The 22,777-nt window shown below is 36.5% G+C and overlaps 2 protein-coding genes across 4 annotated transcripts; both read left to right on the forward strand.

Moving 5' to 3' along the window:
* Positions 1–12,574, forward strand: rlim (ring finger protein, LIM domain interacting). 3 transcript variants are annotated; one of them, XM_058798209.1, is made up of 4 exons: positions 1–22; positions 1,486–1,679; positions 9,234–9,338; positions 9,447–12,574. In XM_058798209.1, exons 2-4 carry the CDS (start codon positions 1,511–1,513, stop codon positions 11,168–11,170), a joined length of 1,998 nt encoding a protein of 665 aa, XP_058654192.1. In that variant the 5' UTR covers positions 1–22; positions 1,486–1,510; the 3' UTR covers positions 11,171–12,574. The 3 variants fall into 3 exon arrangements, with proteins under 3 accessions (XP_058654192.1, XP_058654190.1, XP_058654191.1); XM_058798207.1 differs by lacking the exon at positions 1–22 and adding an exon at positions 496–654; XM_058798208.1 differs by lacking the exon at positions 1–22 and adding an exon at positions 693–1,257.
* A 1,742-nt stretch (positions 12,575–14,316) lies between these two features.
* On the forward strand, positions 14,317–17,869 carry glod5 (glyoxalase domain containing 5). The gene is made up of 4 exons (XM_058798295.1): positions 14,317–14,689; positions 16,016–16,168; positions 16,251–16,406; positions 17,645–17,869. Exons 1-4 carry the CDS (start codon positions 14,636–14,638, stop codon positions 17,765–17,767), a joined length of 486 nt encoding a protein of 161 aa, XP_058654278.1. The 5' UTR covers positions 14,317–14,635; the 3' UTR covers positions 17,768–17,869.
* Positions 17,870–22,777: the final 4,908 nt, after the last annotated feature.

Here is a 22,777-nt window from a genome sequence, read left to right on the forward strand (position 1 = left end):
TGACAGTGATGATATCTGATAGGTAACGTTACTGGATTTTTATAACAAACACTTGATTAATAATAATGAATTCACAAAATACGTTAATACAAATCTGCCAACGAGTTTAGATATTAAATCGATTTTCATTCACCTTTGGTAATAGAGAACAAGCTGCTTTTGGTTCTTCCGGCTCTATTACAATTTCATAATAAAAGTTAAGCATTGTCTATTTTGAAATAAACTATTAATTACAGTAATCAGTGTGCGCACGTAAAACTGCGTTTGTATTGTCATTTTGGGAGAAAAAAAAAAGAAAAAAACAAAAAGGTTGTATACATGTCAGTGTTATTTTGTGTAATATTTAATGTAAGATGGGGTAACAATGCACCTTTCAGATGAATCTCTTTTACTGGGATCTAAATATGTCACAGTTTAAATGTACCAATATTCTCTGTAAAGCCTGTCACACATATCCTACCTGTTAAATATGACTGTTAAGACTTTTAAGTTGTATTACGGTTCCACACAGTTCCGCACACCGGAAGTAGATTCGACGCTGAAGAGACGCTTGAGAAAATGTACTCCTGAATAGCTGTCAAGATTAACACTTACAAACATCTACGAGGCAGATACGGAACCGTGACTAGATAAGGCTTCGACACGTTTATTAAGGTATTCTTCCGCGTTTTTCTCGTTTCGCGAGTCAGTTGTTACGATCGTCGAAATGACGGAGCGCTCGCTGACTGCTGGCTGTTTTTATCTCATAGCCGTGCTAACGTTAGCTTCGCCTTAGCTTAGCATGAACAAGATAGCTGTTCTCTTAGGCTGTGCGAGTAAGCTTAAACCCGGTTTGTGCTCATGCTACAGCTAGCATTAGCCTTTACCCTTTTCCTCAGTTCATGGTTGCGAGAGGTTTGTCGTCACACATTGCGAAATGCACCGTTGATGTAATATTGGTCATATTTCTTTGATTTTTTAGCAGAATATTTATGATCGGACTTACATTGGTAATTCATTTACTGTGTTATTTGTACGTAGCATCAAGGACACACGTAAAGGTTGCTTTCCTTGAAATTCTTGAGCTTTAGCCTTTAGCCTGTTTAGCTCGCTGATGCCATTTTGTTTTCAGTCTCTGGTTGCAGTCAGCTAATTATATTTGAACACATTTGAGAGATCACAGTCCAACTCTTAATATTGCGTTACTCTTTAATGGCGTAAAAAGAGTATTCCAGTCAACGAGCGCTTTCAAGTTTTAACCAGTTTCATTAGCTTCAGGTAACAGTAAAAACACACACCTATACACATACAGGAACTGTGTGGCCGTATCATGCCAATATTATCATTTTATAGTGATGGTATCATATAGCTAGTAATGGATGATTGCTATGTTTATTTATTATAGATACATGTCATGTACAGTTGACCACAGTGGTTTGTGGTCAGTTTATCTGTGTGTGTTTGGTCTGATTGACACTAACGTGTTGTTTCTGCTTTTGTGTGTAGTTGGATCTGACAGCTGGTCTCAGTGATGGAGGGTCAGGATAATGCAGATCAGGGCAGCAGTGATCAATCTGAAATACAACGCAGAAGACAGCTGGACCGTCTGGACAGAGAAGAGGCCTTCTACCAGTTCGTCAACAATCTCAGCGAAGAAGACTATCGGCTCATGAGAGACAACAATCTGCTTGGCACCCCTGGTAAATCCTCTGTCTTTTAAACATTTTTATCAAGATTATAAAACTAAATGTGCTTTACAGAGGTATTTTGGTCGTTGCATGTGGTTTAACAGAGCAGTGTTTTGGTTTGAGTGGTATTGGGTTGTATAATGGTTGGTATAGTATAATGGATAATTATACTTGGGTGAAGCTGAAGTTATAGTTGCTGCTGGGTTTCAGTCAACATAAAGTAACACGACTGAGCTTGATATGACGTGCTTATTAGAGCAAATATACAAGCTACATGTGATGCCAACTAAATGACTTATTCTCGACGTTTTGGATTTCAGGCATTAGGTTTTCTTTCATTCTGTAGCTCTAAATATCCAGTTAGGGTAACTGAAGGATGAATCAACTCCACAGACAAAAACAATTATATTTACAAATCAAGGTTTGATAAATGAAAGTTATATTTTTCAGTCTTTCTCTGTTGTGGAAGATAAGAGAGATTTCACAGAATTTCTGTGCTGCTCTTTTCCAACCAGTGAAAGAGACTGCGACTCCTAAATTGGCAAAAAATAAAAGAACCACAGAAGTAGTCCATACTATTCAGTCCACAGTGTGTGCCGTCAAAAGCCATACAATAATAGCTAGGTGTGAGGAACAGACCCGAGTTCATCACATTCATTGTACAAAAGTCGATACACACAAATCTACCCTTCCACTGTAACTCTGTCATCCTATTCACATGTAGACATTCATAATGCATCACCACACCAGGTTTGATGCCGGTGATGAGAACCAGTGACTTTACACGTGATTCATGACCAATCGCAGTTAGTGATGCACCTAAATGAATTGTTTACTGAAACGACAAAAGCTTTCATTTAGCTAAAACCAAAACTGAACATACAAGTCCTCAGGAAATCGAAATATACAATATTTATTTTGTTAGTCTTAAGGTGAGCAATTAATCCGTGTAAATTAATCCACTGAAAAAAAATAAATAAAATTGTTTGTCTTGGTAATCTTTAATGAAAATCTGATAATTTGCTTCCACTCTGGAATGGCATTCCTTCTCTGATGACGTCAGTTTGACGGCTTGGGCAGAATATGCTTAACCACACCCCTTGAACCATTAGTTTGTTTGCTATGAGTGAGAGACAGAGAGGACGAGTGTTAAAATTAAACCCCGCCCTCTATTCATTATTCCATTTCAGTTGGAAATGCATCACCATACTGTTGACAGCAACTTCTGGTTCACGCAGACTTTAATAGATGAATTAATCAAATTTGTTGTATATAGGGATGGGACAATACACCTACCTCCCGATTCGATACTATCACGATACTTGGGTGCCGATACGATATGTATTGCGATATTTATTAATTTTTTTTTAAGAATTGCGATTCTGCAAGTATTGCGATTCGATATTGCTATGTGTTGCGATTTTTGTTTTTAACTGTAGACCATGGGAAAAAAGTTGAATGATACACTTAATATACAGTCTGTCACAATTTAAAAAAAAAAACACACACATCTTAGCAGTCACTATTGCGATTCGAAATGACAATTTATTATGATTTTTGTTTGCTTATTAAAGACTAGACAATGGAAGATAGTTGATTATACCCTTAAAAGAGACTGTATATGAGTCATATTAACAAAAACAATGCGTCATATCTTTCTAAACTTTTATTTCAGGAGCATACACATACGTATATTTAAAGTACCTTGAACCGTGAAACTTTAAAGTACCAAAACCCTGAACTTGCACATGAATATAATAGTCAAATGTTCAACAAAACGATCGTTGTATGACTTTGGAGCACCACTAGAGCTACAGAGAACAGACAGCACACACTGATCTATATATAATGACGGCTCCACATGATTTCGAATCGCTCTCGCGGTAATTTGATGTTATACGCTGATCGTCTGCGCGGTGCTGCTCCATGTCAAACACACCTATACATTTCGCCCTCTGTTGGAATTACAAAGTGTTAACTTCTCCCCACCACCTCTTAGGAAAAATGAAATAAAAATCGATTCTGAGGTAAACCAATCGATTTTTAAATCGTTTTAAAAAGAATCGCGATAGTTTGGTGAATCGATTTTTTTTTTTTGTTGTTGTTGTTCTCCCACCCCTAGTTGTATACAGACATTTACATTGCACATACAGCAGTTTTTATATCAACTTTTTAATTATATAATTATATTTCTCCAATTTGTTGTTAAATATAAACATTCAAACGGTGGCTGTCATAAAACAGATTTTCATGATGGATTTATTCAAACATACATGCACAGGGCTGGGCGATATAGCCTCAATTATATACGAAATTATATCACGATATTTCAAGAATATTTGCGATAATGATATGTATGACTATATGCAAAAAAAATATGGAACAACGATTTATTGGTGTTTGCAGCTGGCAGGCAGCAGCATTTATTAGTGCAAACACAATGAAAGGCATTTTCCATCCTTTTCCAATGAGCTACTTTCATTGATGACAGACTACCTAATTTGAAGTGTAAATCTATTGTCATAAGGTGGCAGAAGCAGCATTATAGTGCAATTGTAGTGACCAGTGTTGGGCAAGTTACTTAATAAGTTAGTAAAATAATATTTTGTGGCCATTTTTGAGACCCCCTCCTTGAATCAGACTCGCACATAAATGCAGCCCTGCTTTGCAGAAGGGAATTCTTTTAAAACATTAGAAAATATTACAGATCCCAGTTTGAACGTTATAATAAATGTATTAATAGAGCTGTTGTAATTATTATCATTACTATTGTCTTACTTTTTAATTTTATTTAACAGAACAGTAATATTACAATACTAACGTTTATGAATGTTGATGGAGCTTTTATTTTGACACAAAACCGCAGGAAGTCCTCAGTGCTTCTTTTTGTTGACAGCAGCAGATTTATAATTATTCTCATTACTAATTTGGGAAGATGCACGTATCACGTTGTGACATGCCTTGTAAAAATTCATAAAAGGGTCACACTTTATATTAGGTGGCCTTAACTACTATGTACTTGCATCAAAAAACAAGTACAATGTACTTATTGTGGTCATATTCTATTGCAAAACACTTTTGCTGCTATTGAGGTGGGATATGGGTAAGGTTAGGGACAGGTTTGATGTTTTGGGTTGGTTTAAGGGTGGGTTAAGGTGTAAGTGATGGGTCAACAGTGTAATTCTAAATGTAATTACAGAAGTTAATTTCAGATGTGATTACATATAGGTATTTTTAAAAATATAAGTAGTGTAAAAACATGTATGTACACAATAAATGCATTGTACCAAATTATTAATTTAAATGTAGGTACACAGTAGTTAAGGCCACGTAATATAAAGTGGGACCCATAAAAGTGTTACTGAGCATCTGACGACTTTGAACCTTGTCTAACGAGACCGCATCACAAGCTCCTGCAGCGCTGTTTGAACACATGCAATTCATGCGTGTATTAGAAAACAATGTTCTGCAGTGTATTTAATTGTTTATTTTGCGATTTTAATCATCATACAGAAACCAGCAACAACCACCCCTTCCTCTTCTCATCGGAGACATGAGATGCAACGGTCTATCGCTGTCGGTGCTTGTAATCTTTTTTGCGTCTTTATCGGATAGTTTCAAGTGCTTCCACAGTGCCATCGTGTTTGCGTGCGCCTCTATTTGATCATGTCACGTCATTGTTGTCTTTTTGCTTATTTCGATGCATCCCTAGTAAATACGTCATTACATTGCTATATCATTGATATATGACACTTTTTTTTTTATCATGTAAAAATTTATACCGGTATTATTGTGGACGATATGATATGGCACACCCCTACATGCACACATACATATAATAATTAGGCTATGTAATATAGTGTATATTTAGCAAAATGCTCCTCTCTAGACATTTTTAGAGGCTATGGACTTTGAGTGGCTTTATTTAGGCATGTGTAAATTTACGTGACTGTTTAGCTTATGAGCGATTACATGAGGCATGATATATTTCAGTAAGTAAGTACTGTATTTTTCTACACCTTCTGATGATTGTTCGTTTTGTGTTATAACTAGTGGTAAACTGGAAGAGATGATCATTTCACATGCCACTACAGCAATTTGTCACCCCATTAAACAGCATAAAAACAATTATTATTTGAATTTCATAATGAAATTGACAGAATTTGAATGCTGAGACTATTTTCTTATCAAAAGCTTTTCCACATTGTGTGCATGAGATGCATTTCCTAAACATTAAATATTTTCGGCAGCAAATGATTATTTGTTTATTTTATTTATTGTTCAATTTTGAGAACGCAAGCTACAATAAATAGTGAGAAGTACATGGTCTACGTTTTAAGCTCCAGAACAAGTTCATCCTTTTGTTTTGATTCAGAAATTGTGAAACCATGGGTCTTTCCATTCCAATTTAGGTTATTTTTGTAAGCAAACATTTTCCAATTTAGGTTTGCATTTTATTTGAATGGTTTGTCTTTTGTTTCTGTGCTCAGAAACAATTAAACAAACATAACACAAACTTATGAAGACACCCAATCCTTTTATGTCCCAGGACAGTGGAAAGGAATGTTATTTTGGAGCATCCTTTAGCCGTGCGCCCTGCCAGGAGATGGCATTGAATGGATATTTCTTGTCCTGGTAAGTCCGGAGGTTTTCAGTACTGTTCTGTTGCTGTTTAATGAGGAGTCTTTCTGGACAGCTACTGCATAAAGACTAGACTTCATAAAGTTTGAAAACTCACGTCTGATGGCGAAATTCTGCATATCCAACTTCGTCAGAAGAAATGAGACTATTGAAAGCACCTTGGATATGTTGTATCAAAAAAAAAAAAAAGAAAGCATGTCATGTCATTTGAAACATCTTGATCTTGTAAACTGTTAAACACTTTGGCCATTGTTACACTTGGCATTAACGTTAAATCTCACTTAACCACATTTTAAATGGCAGATCTAAATCCACCCAAATGGATTATGAACAGACTGTGATCAGATCACTGAAGCCACATAATATTGCTGCAAATAACCATGTCACTTTATATGGACTGAACCAATAAATCGTAATTTTGTGGGTTCATGGCTTTTTCTTTTTATTCTACATTCACAATGTGAAAACATCTATAATTATTTCACTGGATTACATCTGGATCTTCTTTCTAATATTTCTCTTACCAAAGAAAGTGCTTTCATTTTTTTCTCCCTTTTCTTCTCCCATAATACATATTACTATAACATTGTTGCAGTATAAATTATCAAGAAGGGTTCGTAAAGAGAAGAAACACACAGTTCATCCAGTCAATGACAGTGACACATCAGTAGGGCTGCACGATACATTGTTTCAGCATCGATATCGCGATGTGCGCATCCGTGATAGTCACATCGCAGGATGTGCGATGTTTAGTATACTGACGTTATATTTATACTGATCATTTTCGCGACAGGCTCGTGTTGTGCCACCCGTGCCGCAACAGCTAGAGGCTGTCTACACTGAACGCGACAAAGCAACCGTTGCAAATCATGTGAACTTTGCGTCAGTACATAAAGTACTGCCCCAGCTTAAAGTAACATTATAACCGAGCATGTATTCTGACAAGCAAAAAATGCCGCTTCTAATATAAAACAGGAAAATCGGAGTGCCGTAAACGGTCAAATGACATAAAATTACCTCATCTTTTGCGGTCAAAACTGACTGCATCCACACAAGCAGCATGCGTATTATAGGAAGACCGCAGAGTATGCTGCTTTAGAAAATCATGCTGCTGTTCATTGTATCTTCAAAGTAGATTTGTAGCTCTTATAGCATGAAGAAAAAATATTGACAAGGACTATACATAGAGATCAATTTAAGAAACTTGCAAGTTTGTTTTTCAGCTTTAAAATACGACCAAGAATGCAATTTTCCCTGAATATTCAAACGATTGCAACTGTGACATTTATTTTATAAGTTCAACAAAAAAGGTAATATAATATTTTACATTTTAAATGTGGCCTACATTTTAAACGCAATATTGTCAATTATTGTTTGTTATATTTTACAATGAAATAATATTTCCAACAAAATCCGCGACAGAACTGGTGTGCGTCTCCAAGCAACAGCGGTGTTTCCTTCGTGAAGGAATCTGCAGCTTTGAACGGTTCGAAGTAATTAATAACCCATTCATAACTACAGCCATTACTGCGTGAATGAATGAACGAATGAATGAATGACATGATGCTTCACTCATTAAGACAGTTTTGGCATCATTTAGTGCTTTATTTATTATATTAATAATACACTTAATGGCATGTTAAGAATGACATCAAACATGATATACAATTAGTAATAAGGCTAGAAAAACTTTAACTCCCTGAAGGTAAATATGCACCTGTAAATCAATTTAAGGGTGCAAATATTGTCCCTTAATGGAAAATATATGATTGCGGTCTAAGTTTATTTATTTTATTTTATTTTTTCCCCAAATAGATATGTTCAAGTCATCTAACTTTAAATTTAAATTTAAAAATTAATTTTTCATTTCGCAATGTATATCGCAGAGAAGAAATATCACAATGTGGGTTTTTTCCAATATCGTGCAGCCCTACACCTCAAATATGCAAATACAAATGTTGGTTTAGAAATGTATAGTGAGCTTATGAATATCCAGAAACATTTAGACAGCTTGTATTTATTGAAATGTGGTCTTGCAATTATCATAGTTCAGCAGAATGAAATGGTAATGTAATAATACTTCCTGAATAATTTAGCATTTTTCCATTTGAAAGTCTTTTTGACAATTTTGATTTTGTTCAATAATCTTAACATGTTCTTCGCGACACTACTATTGCTTTTATTTTTTTTACTTAAAATGTATCTACATGGACATTGAACAGTTTACTGCAGTTGGATATGCAGTGTTTTGCTTTATTTGTTTCGTGTAAAAAGGTTAAATTTTTAACCATCTCTCATTACTCAGGATGTTTTGTAGTACAAGCCATGCAATTATTAATAAAATAATTTGAGTCTTGTTTCTTTCATTCACATTTCACCCTATCAGCCACCGTTGGTTGACAAGCTCAAGTTTTCTTTACTGTGTTGACATTTGCTCTTGAAATAGCGAGTTTGACTGCAACCTTGTTATAGACTTCGTCACTCCAGTGAACTGTGATTTTCAGGTTGATGTTGCTAGTCAGAGGCAGGTGGTATTAAAGGGAAATTATTCTAGAGAGCATTTTATTGGTTGAGCATTTGGAATTTCCTCTTGGTCAGTCAGATTTTTTTGGACCTTTATCTCTGAAGAACAAGACTCTAAATTTTAAGTTTGCTTAGCTTCTGAAAGCTAATTTTGTTGATTTAACTTTTAGAAGTGAACTGAATTTTAGATGACCTCAAACTAAAAGCCATGGAATTCTGATTTCATGGAGACTTCAAGAGAAGGTCAAACTGGAGAACCATTGAAAATGTGCGTGCATGTAATTGTTCGGATTTGACCACAATGACCAATGCATTGGATTGGTCAGGTTGACTTTACGTTCTTGCAAAATCCCCACTCTTTTCTCTGGCATCTCAGTTCTAACCCATTTGTTTCTTGGTCAGGTGAAATTACGGCAGATGAACTGTTAAGCCGCCTTCGGCAGGTCAAGGATGGCCCTGAGTCGCCTAGCAATGGCTCCACTGAGGAGAGAAGGGAAGAACCTGCTGGTAAGTCAAATGTTTTTCTGGTTATACAGAATCCATATCATCCAGATGACTTTCCCTGTAATTATGCCATTTCAGTAATTTCTTAAATAATATTCTTGTTATTCTCAGCAACCGAGATGGAGGGCACTGAGGAAAACCCCAGTGGGGAGACCCTTCTTGACTGGCTCAACACCGTACGACAGACAGGGAATACAACAAGGAGCGGATATCGGGGTAACCAATCGTGGCGGGCCGTGAGCCAAACCAATCCCAACAGCGGTGATTTCCGTTTCAGCTTGGAGATCAATGTTAATCGCAACATAGCTGAGCAGCAAACGCAGACGGAAAGGCTGGAAGGGGGCCAGGAAAGACCAGATGGCCCTGTGTCTGAGCCGGAGAGTCTTATGGAGACTGCAGAGGTGGTTGAGGAACCAGTGGTGGATGAGCTGGCGGTTATAGTAGAGCCAGAGCTTCCAGTTCCTATCATCCCGGCCCAAAACACGGAAGTTATTGCACCAGATCCACCAACTCCAGATCCTCCAGCTCCAACTCCAGCTCCAACTCCAGCTCCAGCTCCAACTCCAGCTCCAACTCCAGCTCCAACTCCAACTCCAGCTCCAACTCCAGCTCCCCCGACTTTGCCCCCAGTAGAGCAACCACGTAGGGGTCAAATCAGGGCTCGCAGTAGAAGCCCAGAGCAACGACGGACAAGGGCTCGCACTGCAAGAGGTCGCTCGCCGCTCAACCTCGAAAGATTAGACGGACTTCCACCTACCCAGCACGGCCTGCCTTCTCGCAATCCTGAGATCCTTCCAGAGCCCCAGGTCGAGGGAAGCTCACGGACTCGGCAGTTGTTCCTGTCTAGGCAAAGCACAGTAGAAACGGAAACTCAAGAATTGGAAGCAGCTTCCGAATTACCTGGAGCACTTCAGGAGAGGGAGGCAACTGCTGGAGAAGCAGGAGCCTCGGGTCGTCGTCCTCCAACTATAATGCTGGATTTGCAGGTACGCAGGGTGCGTCCAGGAGAGTACCGCCAGAGAGACAGCATCGCTAACCGTACCAGGTCTCGTTCGCAGACCTCCAACAACACTTTACTGTATGAGACTGAGCGCGGAGGTTTCCGCCGGACCTTCTCCCGTTCGGAGCGGGCAGGAGTGAGAACGTACGTCAGCACTATCCGCATTCCCATTCGCAGGATCTCGGACACTGGACTTGGGGAAGCCACTTCTTTGGCTCTGCAGTCTATGATTCGTCAGATCATGACTGGCTTCGGTGAACTAAGCTACTTTATGGACTCAGACTATCCAGACTCGAACCGTGAAGACAGCCCAGCTGCAGACCTCACTGATGGACTGAGTAACCCTGATGCTTCCACTGGACCTGCTGCAGGTGAAGCAGACTCCTACCTTCCTGGGAATGGAGGCTCTAACCAGGGTGGTTTAGAGGCACGGACAGAGGAGAGGGAAGTAGAGGGTGGAGCTTCCGGTGCTAACAGTCCTCGGGAGAACCGAGGCAGACAGCGGGCGCCCATTAGCTTGGATGACACCGGATCTCTGCCCTTTCTGCGACTCGCGCACTTCTTCTTGCTCAACGAGGAAGATGACGACCAGCCCAGAGGTCTCACCAAAGAGCAGATCGATAACCTGTCCATGCGAAACTTCGGCGAGAGCGATGCGCTCAAAACCTGCAGCGTCTGCATCACAGAGTATGCTGAAGGCAACAAACTACGAAAGCTGCCCTGCTCTCACGAATACCATGTGCACTGTATCGACCGCTGGCTCTCAGAGAACTCAACCTGCCCTATTTGCCGCAGGGCAGTTCTGGTTTCCACCAACCGAGAGAGTGTTGTCTAGCCAAAGTTGGTTTTGTGGCACTTCGACGTCAATTCCTCCCTTCCCTTTACATTTATTACCTAGTCATGTGAGAACTCGTAATGAGATTTTTTTTTCCCCCCATACATCATATATGAAGCCATCAATAAATTTTATCAGATTTGCTGGTTTCCCCCAATTTACACATCAGTGTATTTTGACGCATCTTACAATGGAATAAATATTGGTGCAAGATGGAGCCCTGATCATTTACTTATACTGAACATCGACATTCAGCAAAATTATAGGTTGAGGGGCAATGTAGAGTGGTACATACACTTTCATACTAAAAGAGAGATTTGAGTTGTACTTTTATGTGTTCTATATCAGAGTATAACAAAGTTTGCGTTTTAATAAAAATGAGTAAATTGAGCGTCAAGAATAGCATTAAGGATCAAGAAAAGTGTAATCTGCTCATGCACAAATACATTTCAATTAGAAAATGCATTGAAACTGCTGCATCTAACATGATTTTGGTTTCATACAGTGTTGGTGGCGTGTTGGTATGAAAGCATAGTGTGTGATGTACCAGTTGCACCGTTATCATAAATGACTAAATACAGATAAATAGTAGTACATTTCACAGTAGTTCTGAGTGAATTCGTCATCCTGTATAGAATAGACTTTGATTTGGCTTTTGAAGGTGTTCAGTAATACTGGTTTTGAAAAATATTTGGCCAGACACTTTTTACGGTTACAAACACAAAAGGCTGTAAATATGCTATGTGGACACATCAGGTTGTGTTTCTGCCCGTCTTCCCAAATGACGATGATGCATCAGTTGGCTGACTCAAATCTACTTCATATATCTTAAGAAAAAACTTGGCTACGTATAGGCGATGTCGTGCAATGCTAATAAGGAAAATGTAAAGGACGTTTTGACATATTGACTTGTATGTTGTAGTCTGTAAATATTAACATTTAAAATGAAGACTTAAATGGAAGTTTTTCTAACAGTTCTGTACATTGAGAATAGCATCGTTTATCTTACTCCGAGGAGGAAATTATTTTTCTCATTATGTAATGGTTGGTTCATATGGGAGCTAAGGTACTTTAGTCCCACGCTAGAAAAACAAATGCAGTGTTATTTAGAAACAGTAGATGAAATATCTGTCTATATTGTTTCTGTGTTGACTTGGGATACTAACCCTAAGCATAATGTTCTCCACCATGAGTTACGTCAACATTTCATGTATCATAAGCAAGCCAACCATTGTTAAAAATGCATATTCTTATGTTCAGAGGTCATGTATTATAAGAGCGAGTTACTCGATAGAATTTCTTAATTTTTTTCAGCATCATATTTATAGCTTATATTTTGAGTCATCTTTTGACTAGCTTCCAGTTTGCTGTGTTTCAAATGAATAAAATGATTTCCTCACTTGACCGTTTCTCTGTGGCCTCGCCATCACGTTTAGTGCTGCTGTGGAATAAAGGAGCATGCAGTGAATCACACGGCCCTGCTATCAACCAGTCTAATTTAGCAATACATACTACATAATATGCTGTGAAAGGTTTTTATTGGTTCTGCACATTCTGGTTCAAGGTTTGTATTTGCCAATAATTTTGGTTTTCCACAAATGTTCAGCATTATTTTGATTTATATTTGGATTCTTTCGGTGACATTTGCTTGTATCACACCACACAGACGTTGCACACTTTCTGCTTTCTGCTCGGATGAGAGACAACTACTAAATATTGATCAGTCTGTTCTGGCTTCATCAAGCCATAATGTTATTTGTATATTACAATAAAAAAAAAAACATGTACAGCAACGTGACTGTGATTGTTTGTTTTGAAAAACAAACAAACAAGTTGCATAATTTATTATTTTTGATGTGATTTCACTCATTTGTATTTTTTTTTTTTTTTTTCCCACTACTGCTGTTTTTAGTTTTTGCAAACACTAATACAAGTACCTTGATGCAGTTTTTCCTTGATCACATTTTAAAAGGCTTTTTGATAGAACACTTTTCCCAGTTGTTTTGAGTGGATATGGTAAACATTCATTGAACTAAATCATCCGTTCAAAATGACAATATCTGCACATGACTATTATTTCATCACAATGATCTGTCAATTGAAAAGACTGCTCAAAAATAAGTAACTTGTATTAATCTTAATGCATAGTTTTACGGAAACTGATGAACGATATTATATATTTGGATCGTGAAGCTTTGAGGATAAGATCCATTGACATCAGATACCATGGTGCATGAACTAACTGGACTACATTATCAATGGATGTGATATGTGATCACACATAGTTTATGGTCCTAAATACCACTTTTCCTGACCATATTTTCACATCTGACATCACTGAAGCTCTAACCAAGTCCACAAGTGTTGATGGAAATATTAAGTAACTGATATGTACACATTCAAACCGAAATTTATTCAGGCACCTTCAACATTTCTCACGTTATCACAGTTTATTCGCTTTAGTTATAAAATAATAATAAAATATAAGCTATACCGTGTTAGAACAAATTCATCTTCATAAAGTCAGATCATTTTGATAGAAAGGTATGTAATGAATTCGGTTGGATAGCTGTTAAATGTAAGTACACAATTAGATAATACCAATTTAGATCAAGCAATGCTTCATTTTGTTAAGTCTATGGTGTAAAAAGGTAGCATTAGCTATTAAAGAAGAAACACTTCGGCAAAACATGCTCGGGTCAAAGTGTCTGAATCATTTGTAGTCCCAGGTTTTTATCAATTTTACTGGTAGTCCACTGTATGAAGAATTTTGGGGTATGATGTGTCACAGTTTATTTTGATATCCTCACTTCCATGAATTTATGCATGAACGATAGTGTCCTGCGCAGCCACTTGTAAAAAGAAATATAAAAAATTATAGCTGGTTGTCAGAATAATTTTTGGTTTGACTGTATATATCATGATATACAGCACGCTAGGTGAGGAACACTGCAGTTTGTTTTACTGTACTGTATTTTTTCCCTCTATTTTGTAGCTTTTTCCCCTTTGATGTAAGAATGAAATAATCTATTCCTTGCTTGTAACCACTCCAGCGGCAGCGATTGGTTCTTCATGAACAGCGATTGGTTCTTCCTGACCAGCGCTGAGAAAAGTAACAGTTTCCACGCGACAACACCGTCAATATGCTATTCCGTAGCAGGATGATCATTTACAGTAGCCTAACGAGACCGATAAACTTTGACAGACTGTGAATTAAAAATACATTGATTTTAAGCAAGATAATTATCATTTAGACAATCATATTTGACTAATTACAGTCATCTTCCTGGCCGCTAAGCGCCACCCATGTTGTCTATGCTTTCTAGTGTGTTGTGTTTCTGTGATATATGTGGCTGTGTGTAATAGAGTGATTACGGCAGGTGACTAGCGCTTATTGTTCTCCAGTTAGACTTGTTTCTGTGTGGGCTCAGACAGGTTAGCACAGGTGATATCGTCGGTGATAACATGGCTCTACGCGTATGCAGCACTTTCCTCCGTTCTTACTCGACCTATGGCAAGGTAACAAAGTCTCTCTCTCTCTCTAGTTTGATAATTAGCTTCTGATAGACAGCTCTAACGTAGTGCATGGCAAAAATGTAATAATGTTATAGAAAAGTTTTGTATGAAGTTACTACTTGCAGGTTAATAGCGTTTCGTTACTGTAAAAATGTGAGAGATATTTCCTGGAAGCGAATTTATGAATCGTACTATGATGAAGGCTAGGCTCATGAATATTAATTAGGGAACTTGACGTTCGGCCACTGATTGGCTCAAAGTCAGGCGTCTGTTAGACTCTACCTGGTCCTTTACCTGGTTTCTGTTCGGTTCACATTTATTTGTATAGCGCTTTTGAAGATGCGAATCATTTCAAAGCGATGCATGCTTCAGATTTTACATTCAAGAAGCCAGAGGTGTCTCACGTTGAACGTTGTATGAAAGTTACTGAGAGACCTTGGAGTTGTTAATATTCATGAGATAAATATTGATATAATTTCATTTCCTGGAAAATTTATCACACAACTTTCCATATATATTAACGGATTAAGCAAATTCTTTAAGACGGATAGTTAGACACACCACCAGTCAAAAGTTTGGAATAATTAAGATATTTTTATGTTTTTGACTTTACTCTTATGTTTACCAAGAATGCATTTTTAAATCAAAAATACAGCAAAACGGTAATATTGTGAAATATTATTACAATTTAAAATAACATGTAAAAATATAATTTATTTCTGTGATCAAAGCTGTATTTTCAGCATCATTACTCCAATCTTCAATGTCACATGATCCAAATAATCTTTCTTATTATTATCATCAGCGTTGAAAACAGCTTTTGCTGCTTATTATTTTTGTGGAAAACTTGATGCATGAGTAGAAAGTTCAATGAACAACATTTGTTTGAAATAGAAATGATAAATATCTATTTATATAAATATAAATAGCATTATAAGTATCTTTACTTTCACTTTTGATCAGTTCAATGCATCCTTGCTGAATAAAAGTAGCTTTAAAAATATCTTACTTTTGAATGGTAGTGTAAGAATCAGAATTTTTGAGGAAAAAGGATTTTGAAATTGGACAAAAAGACAAATATGCAAGACTACAATTGCGTAAACCATTGTGAGCATTATAATAAATTAATAAAAAAAACTTAAAAAAAAAAAACTATGAAGAACATACATTGATTTTAAGATGTTGATTATATACGCATAGAAACAATGTGGTTCACGTAAAATAAAATGTGTGGGTACTTCATCACCAATAAGCAATCTTTGCTTGCATAATTTAGATAGGCCTATTTTAGCTATTTGTTCATGTGGATGATATGTTTTTCACCCTCAGTCAGTTCTGGGTGGTCTCTCATCGGTCCGGTTCAAAAGTTCCTGTCCCGTTGACATCAGTCATCTGGACCACCTGGTGCTCACGGTTCGAGACCTGAACAGAACCACGCATTTTTACTCCAAGGTTTTGGGGATGGAGGTCGTCACTTTCAAGGTAGAATGTCACTCGATACAAAAACACACCGCAAACAATACCACACGGTGGCAGCAGAGTCTAAGTAATCCTGTCACTTCAGGGCGACCGCAAAGCTCTGAGTTTTGGAGAGCAGAAACTCAACCTGCATCAGGCTGGGGAGGAGTTTGAGCCCAAAGCCAAAACCCCCACACCGGGATCTGCTGACCTGTGCCTCATTACCAAAACCCCTCTGACAGCCGTCGCTGCCCACCTCAAGGTGACTTATTCTGCTTTGTTCACAGAGTTTTGACAGAATTGGTACGAACCTTTCCGTTTATCAGAGGGAAATTGTTTTGAATTGGCCACAGGATGTTGAATTGGAATGAAATTGTAATTAGAAACAAAATCTTTTGACTAAAATTCAGTAAAAGTCAAGTCAAGTCACCTTTATTTATATAGCGCTTTTACAATACAGATTGTGTCAAAGCACTTAACAGTATCAAATTGGAGGATAGAGTGTCAGTAATGTATAATGATAAGATTAAACACTCAATTTTCAATTTTCAGTTAAAGGCATTTCATTATTGAATTCAGAGATGTCATTGTCTAGCTCAGTTTAGTTTAAATAGTATCTGTGCAATCAAATCGGCGATAATCGCTAGAAATTAAGTGACATGCAGTTCTATAAACAAGACGTTCATACTGAGTAACTTACATTTGAGACGCAATATTGCCAGTTACTTCAAAGCCATGAATCAAACCAATCAGCTCCGAGGTGAATCACTACAGACTTGTGATTAAAGCAAAAAAAAAAAAAAAAGGATTTAAAAATTGGACAAATAGACAAAGATACAAGACGGTGTACTCAGCATCTTTAAAGAAGGAATAAACTACAATCCTATTGTATTGTGAGCAATATTATACAATAGCATAAACCTATTGACTTTGTTGTTGATTATGAGTATAAAAATAGTGTAGTTCAATTAAAAATAATAATACCAATAATTTATTAAAAAGTAGGCATATAGAAATAGTCCGCAAATGTGGGAAGACCAGCCTACATTTGAGACACAATATTGCTAATTATGTCTATTTTTACAGCAGAAAAAAAAACCCTAAAATCCCAGCAATGCCAAAAAAAAAAAAAAAAAAATATTTTGAATGGTCTTTCCTGGTTTTGAACTCTGCCAATCAAAATCAGCTGCTAAAACTAATTGTTAAATAAAGTGAAGTTAACTATAATAAATTAAATTTGAAAATGTATTTCTATAGATAACATTACTAATGTCACCAAACTAAATACCGTGCATGCTTTGTGTAGTTCATTCTGAAAATAAAATGTGTAGCAGTAAATGAATTTCTTAGAATTTCAAATCAAATTATAATTCATCCTGTTCCCTACTTCAATTTACACTAAAGACTTGACATCTAAAAAGCTCTCTCCGTGGAGTTCTGAAGGGGTCACAGATAAACCCTGAAGCATGCAGGTGATGATATGCTGCTGCTGTGATGCAGGCGTGTGGAGTGACGATAGAGGAGGGGCCCGTGGACAGGACAGGCGCTGTGGGGCCCATCCGATCCCTTTACTTCCGTGACCCTGACCACAACTTGATTGAAGTCTCCAATTACCAGCAGTAGACAGCAGGGGCGCTGTATCATTGCCTTAAGATGAAGACGAACATGTACTCAGATGCCTTCCCAATGATGTTTTTAAATGTAATAAAAAATAATGAAAAAACACCAAGGTTGTTTTCACTTGTGAAATGCATGATTCTAAATTGTAATTATGCTGTGGGTTAAATTCATTTGAAGCCATTAAGATCTGGAAAACTCTTGCCAGATTCACTTAAGAAGCGCTTTTACCCAAAACCATTTTACCCGTTCTGTCTTTCAGCGATCATGTAATGTAGTAGAATTTGTTTAAGTGAATATATTTTCAATTTAAAATGTGATGTCAAGTAGATTACTAAAAACAGCAAGTATCACCAACGTCATTCAGAAAAGACAAAACACTGATAAAGGTCAGGAGTTTTTTATTTTTAGGATCTGATAGAGCGTGATGACTTGGAAACGGCAACGATTAATGATAAACTTAATACAATAAAATAAAACAATGGCCAATCCTTTGCACAACTCTGTGAAACACACCTGAAGGACTTCTTTGTGAAGAGTTTAACCCGTTGTTGTACCTCAGTCTCAGTCAGCTTTGGGAAGTCCATGTAAGGAAATCCCCTCCGTAGTTTGTGCTCCGGATGGGAAGGAATTCAAGGAATTGTACTCATCAGGTTTCTGGAGGTGTGTAGATGTAGCCACCCTGCAAGGGTTCGTCCATCAAAACATTTACAGGAACAATGCTTGTTTTGGTGCTTCAGCCTGAACACCAGAAAGAAACAAATTAATTTTGAGTTTCATCTGGTGATGCAATTAATAATAATACTCCAACCGTCAAATCTGTAGGTGAACAGGACTTTGATTGCCACGTAAATCCCAAACTAAAACACTGAATGGTTATTTCTCTTTTCCGGTCCCACTTTATATCAGGTGGCCTTAACTATACTTACATAAAAAAATAAGTACAATGCACTTGTGTTTATATTGTATTTTAAAACACTTCTGCAGCTATTGAGGTTTGGGTTGGTTTACGGGTGGGTTTAGGTGTAAGGGATGGGTCAACAACAGTGTAATGATAAATGTAATTACAGAAATGAATTACAGATGCAATTGCATGGAGGCATTTTAAAATATAAGTGCATTGTAAAAACATGCATGTACACAATAAGTGCATTGTATCAGAATCAAGAACACAGGACTAGATGTTAAAAGCTGTCTCTTGTGCCAAGAAGTGGTGAGCACTCTTTGAGATTTATCTTATTGCAAAAAATGGTAGACAATCAGCTAACTGGAATTCTCCGAGTTGTGTAGGAGATAAATCTTAGTCAGAAAACAATTTTGGTATCAAGTGATTAATTTCAAAGTAAGAAGGACGTAGCAGTCAAGGCCACCTAATATAAAGTGAGAGCTCTTTTCCTCTTCCGTCACAGTAATTGATAATAAAATCATGCATTACTGATAATATGTGACATTGTTGTTTCCTCATCCTACTCTGCAAATGTTCATAGCAATCTATTAACAGGAAACTGATGCCTCGTTCCACTCACCTGAATGATTAATCTGTTTCAGCAGAAAATAGTTTTGTTTGTTGCCCTGTCAACCTACAACACACATAATGATGGCCGTGATTCTGCTGATGAAAGAGGAAGACACTGCTTTCACGTCACCAGCAAATACCACAAAAGGTTTGTTTCCCAGTGTTTAAAAAAATCTGCCGACTTCTGTTTTTCTTATTCTAACACTGTAAAAAAAATCCACCTATTTCATCTCAAAAACGTAATGCCTTAAATTTATTTTTAAGTATAGTCTCAACTTAAATTACATTAAACTGACTTAAAAATCAAGTTGAATTTCACATAAATTATTAAAAGGAATTTAAATCGCACAACTTGTTTTCATGTGTTAATATAAAAACATAAGTTGCCACTTACTGATCATATCATTTATTTACTTATTTGTTTGTTTGTTTGCAGTGTACTTCTAGGGTAAATTAATTTACTGTTATATTGTAGACCATAAAGTTTTCATAAACAAAAACTTTCATGTGGTTTTAATTATAGTCTAATAATTACAAATGACTCAATATGTCATATTTGGATTCATATCTCTTGGAATCGTATGTTTATTTGAGTTATGATTCCAAAATATAACATTTTAACTAACTTGCATGATATCTGAATTAGTTGCTTAAATTTCTTAGACAAAAAAAAAAAAAAAATCCATCAGATAAAGGTTTTAACAGGCGCATTCATACACTCACACTATTACAGACATAGTTTGACTCCAGTCCCAATCAGACACATCTGAACCAGTTAATCAGGATCACTAGAAATGCCTATAAATAAACCTTTGTTTTTTTTTATCCTGTTGTTCCTGGTTTCTCTTTTCCTGCATGTTTAGTTCCTCTTAGTTTCCTGGGTTTCTGTGTGTGTTTTTGCTTGTTGCTTTAGTTATTCCTTACCTTCACCTTTGCTTCAGTCCTGTTTTGTCCGATCTCATCGGGGTATTGTGTTGATTATTCACAGCTTGTGTTCAGCTCAGCTCCTCTCTTCAGATGCGCTGTATATGCACTCAAGTATTAGGACAATGAAGAGTGTTCAATCACTGATCCAGAGCGAACATTTAAACTGTGTTATAAGTCAAAACAGCGAGACGTCTGTTTGCAACTATAGTGACCTTTATTTAAAATCCAATTACAGAGAAAATGTGCAATTCCAAGGGTAGCGCTTCATTTTACTGTCCTGTTCTGCATGTAATCACTAAATACATATAGTATTAACAACAACTGAAACTAGGTACACTAACTATGAATCTAACCGTATAATAGATGCCTTTTATTAATCAGTATTACTTTGGTAAATACACTGTATGTGCACTTACTATAAAATAAAGTACAACCAATTTTACACTTGAAATAAATAATGTTTAAATGTTTACATAGACATTTAAAGTCAGTGGTTTGCATGTAAGGTCATTCGTTCACATTACAATTGATTTTTAAAGACATAATGATAAAATGTATACTTTGAATACACTGTAAGTGTATTTTTGAGCAATATCAATCCATAAATCTGATTTGTGATGCAGTCTGGAGTCATAAATCTCACTGTGTTCGTTCGCTTAGGCCACAGGAGAACTGGTCCATTTCTCCATTTCTGTCACCTGATGGAGTCTGGCTTCACTGCCTTTGCGTAGTCGGGATTTGCAAGAATAATGTTCAATTAATATCCAGTAATAATGTTGTTTTGACTACACTAACACCATCAGATGAGAATAAAACTTCAATTGATATATGTTTTACAGCAGAATTCTATTTTAAGAGCTACTTTACAGCTGATTTCAATTTTTTCCCCCTCATATTTGAAGAAGTTTAAGTATTAAGTAACTCTTATCTGCTTATCTGTTTGTTTTATAACTTATTGGAAAATTTTGGTCTCAAACAGAGGACAGTCATTATCCAGTTTGCATCATTTGCTGCAGTATCCGTTTCGTTTTCTCATCATGAAAAACCAAGACTTAAGGCTCTGGCTCAACTATAGACACTCAACTAAAAGTTTAGTTTTGCTTTTACTATTGCCCCAAATCCTCTTAGGTCACACTTTATTTTAAGGTCCAGTTCTCACTATTAACAAACCATTAACTACGAATTTGCTGCTTATTAATAGATAGTAGGGTAGTTGATAAGTTTAGGCATTGGGTAGGATTAGGGATGTAGGAATATGTGCTTTATAAGCACTAATAAACAGCCAATATATTAATAATAGGCATGCTAACTAATTAGTGAAAATTGGTCCCTATACTGAAGTGTTACCATCATCTTTAATTCATGTTAGAGCACAACAGATTTCACGCTGAAACATTAATTTTTGTTTATTGGAGAAAAAAAAAGTTTTTAGTTGTTCCACCAATAGATGGTGTCTCTTATTGTAAGCTTGTTTAATATTGTAATATTGTAGAAATATTTCCATAATTCATCAGTTAATAATTGTGATTAGTTATGCAATTGTAATGTTAAATGACTAAACTTTCAGTTTCTTCTTCTTGGTATAACAATGAGTTGGACTTAAAATATCTTAGAATGACTTATGATATCTAATCAGTTTTTTGTTTCTTCTTCTTCATATCTGGTACCACACATTCACACACTTAAAGTATTTGCTTTATCTTGAGGTCAAAATCTTAAAAGCAAACACTACCCTACATCAAAAGGCTTTGGAGAAATTGTAAAACTCAGATTTATTGCACTCCCTTCCTTCAAATCAGAGCTTCCTTCTTTCTTGTTTGTTCAGTCTGTTTCTCGGGATAGTTGCCGAACCTTATTTATTTAGTAATTTAACACTCTTAAACCATTCTCTGTTTACAATGGATCACGTTTACATTTTTTTTCAAGATAATCTATTAAGTGTTTCCGGCTTCCTTATGTTTAAGGGTGTATTTGACCGTCAATACTGACTGTGTGACCTTTTCACATGCGATATTGTTTTTTTTTGTGGGTGAATATAAAACATTTCCCATTAAAATGTAAACCATTAACCAACATGCTTTTGACAGCAAATGAAAATCACATTTCTGTATATAACCAGAAAAAAAAAAAAAAAGTTTTTATTACATTTTCTTTGTCTAAGAATGTGAGTGAATGACTCCTAATAATTACTTTATATCACAGACAAAAATATAATGTGTTATTTGAAACTGTTGTGAAACGAAAATCCCCTATATGCGTCTTTCTAATGTTTCTGGTTTCTGTCCAAGGAAGTTACAAAACACAAAGGCATACCTTTTGTTCACATACATCAACAGACGATCACAGGAGTCATGTAATTCCAAACTGCAATTACCTATAACCTGTGCCAGTTACCGAAAGCTGTGCCATTGGTGACACACCTGACACTAGATAGTGCAGCAAATGCAGACGCTGAGTCCAAATCAGCAATTATCATTTGATGGCCAACACTGTAAGATGAGCACTGTGAACTTCACTATCTGAACGAAAGCAAACAAAAAGCAAAGTTTATCACACTCATCGTCAGGTAAACC

This window comes from Onychostoma macrolepis, chromosome 14 (assembly GCF_012432095.1).
Source record: "Onychostoma macrolepis isolate SWU-2019 chromosome 14, ASM1243209v1, whole genome shotgun sequence".
Classification (NCBI taxonomy): domain Eukaryota; kingdom Metazoa; phylum Chordata; class Actinopteri; order Cypriniformes; family Cyprinidae; genus Onychostoma; species Onychostoma macrolepis.

Coding starts and splice junctions, on each gene's coding strand:
- rlim (XM_058798209.1), top strand. CDS start 1,511: ATGGAGGGTCAGGATAATGCAGATCAGGGCAGCAGTGATCAATCTGAA. Junction 1,680..9,233: donor CAATCTGCTTGGCACCCCTG/GTAAATCCTCTG, acceptor TTTCTTGGTCAG/GTGAAATTACGGCAGATGAA. Junction 9,339..9,446: donor GAGAAGGGAAGAACCTGCTG/GTAAGTCAAATG, acceptor TGTTATTCTCAG/CAACCGAGATGGAGGGCACT.
- glod5 (XM_058798295.1), top strand. CDS start 14,636: ATGGCTCTACGCGTATGCAGCACTTTCCTCCGTTCTTACTCGACCTAT. Junction 16,169..16,250: donor TGGAGGTCGTCACTTTCAAG/GTAGAATGTCAC, acceptor CTGTCACTTCAG/GGCGACCGCAAAGCTCTGAG. Junction 16,407..17,644: donor CCGTCGCTGCCCACCTCAAG/GTGACTTATTCT, acceptor GCTGTGATGCAG/GCGTGTGGAGTGACGATAGA.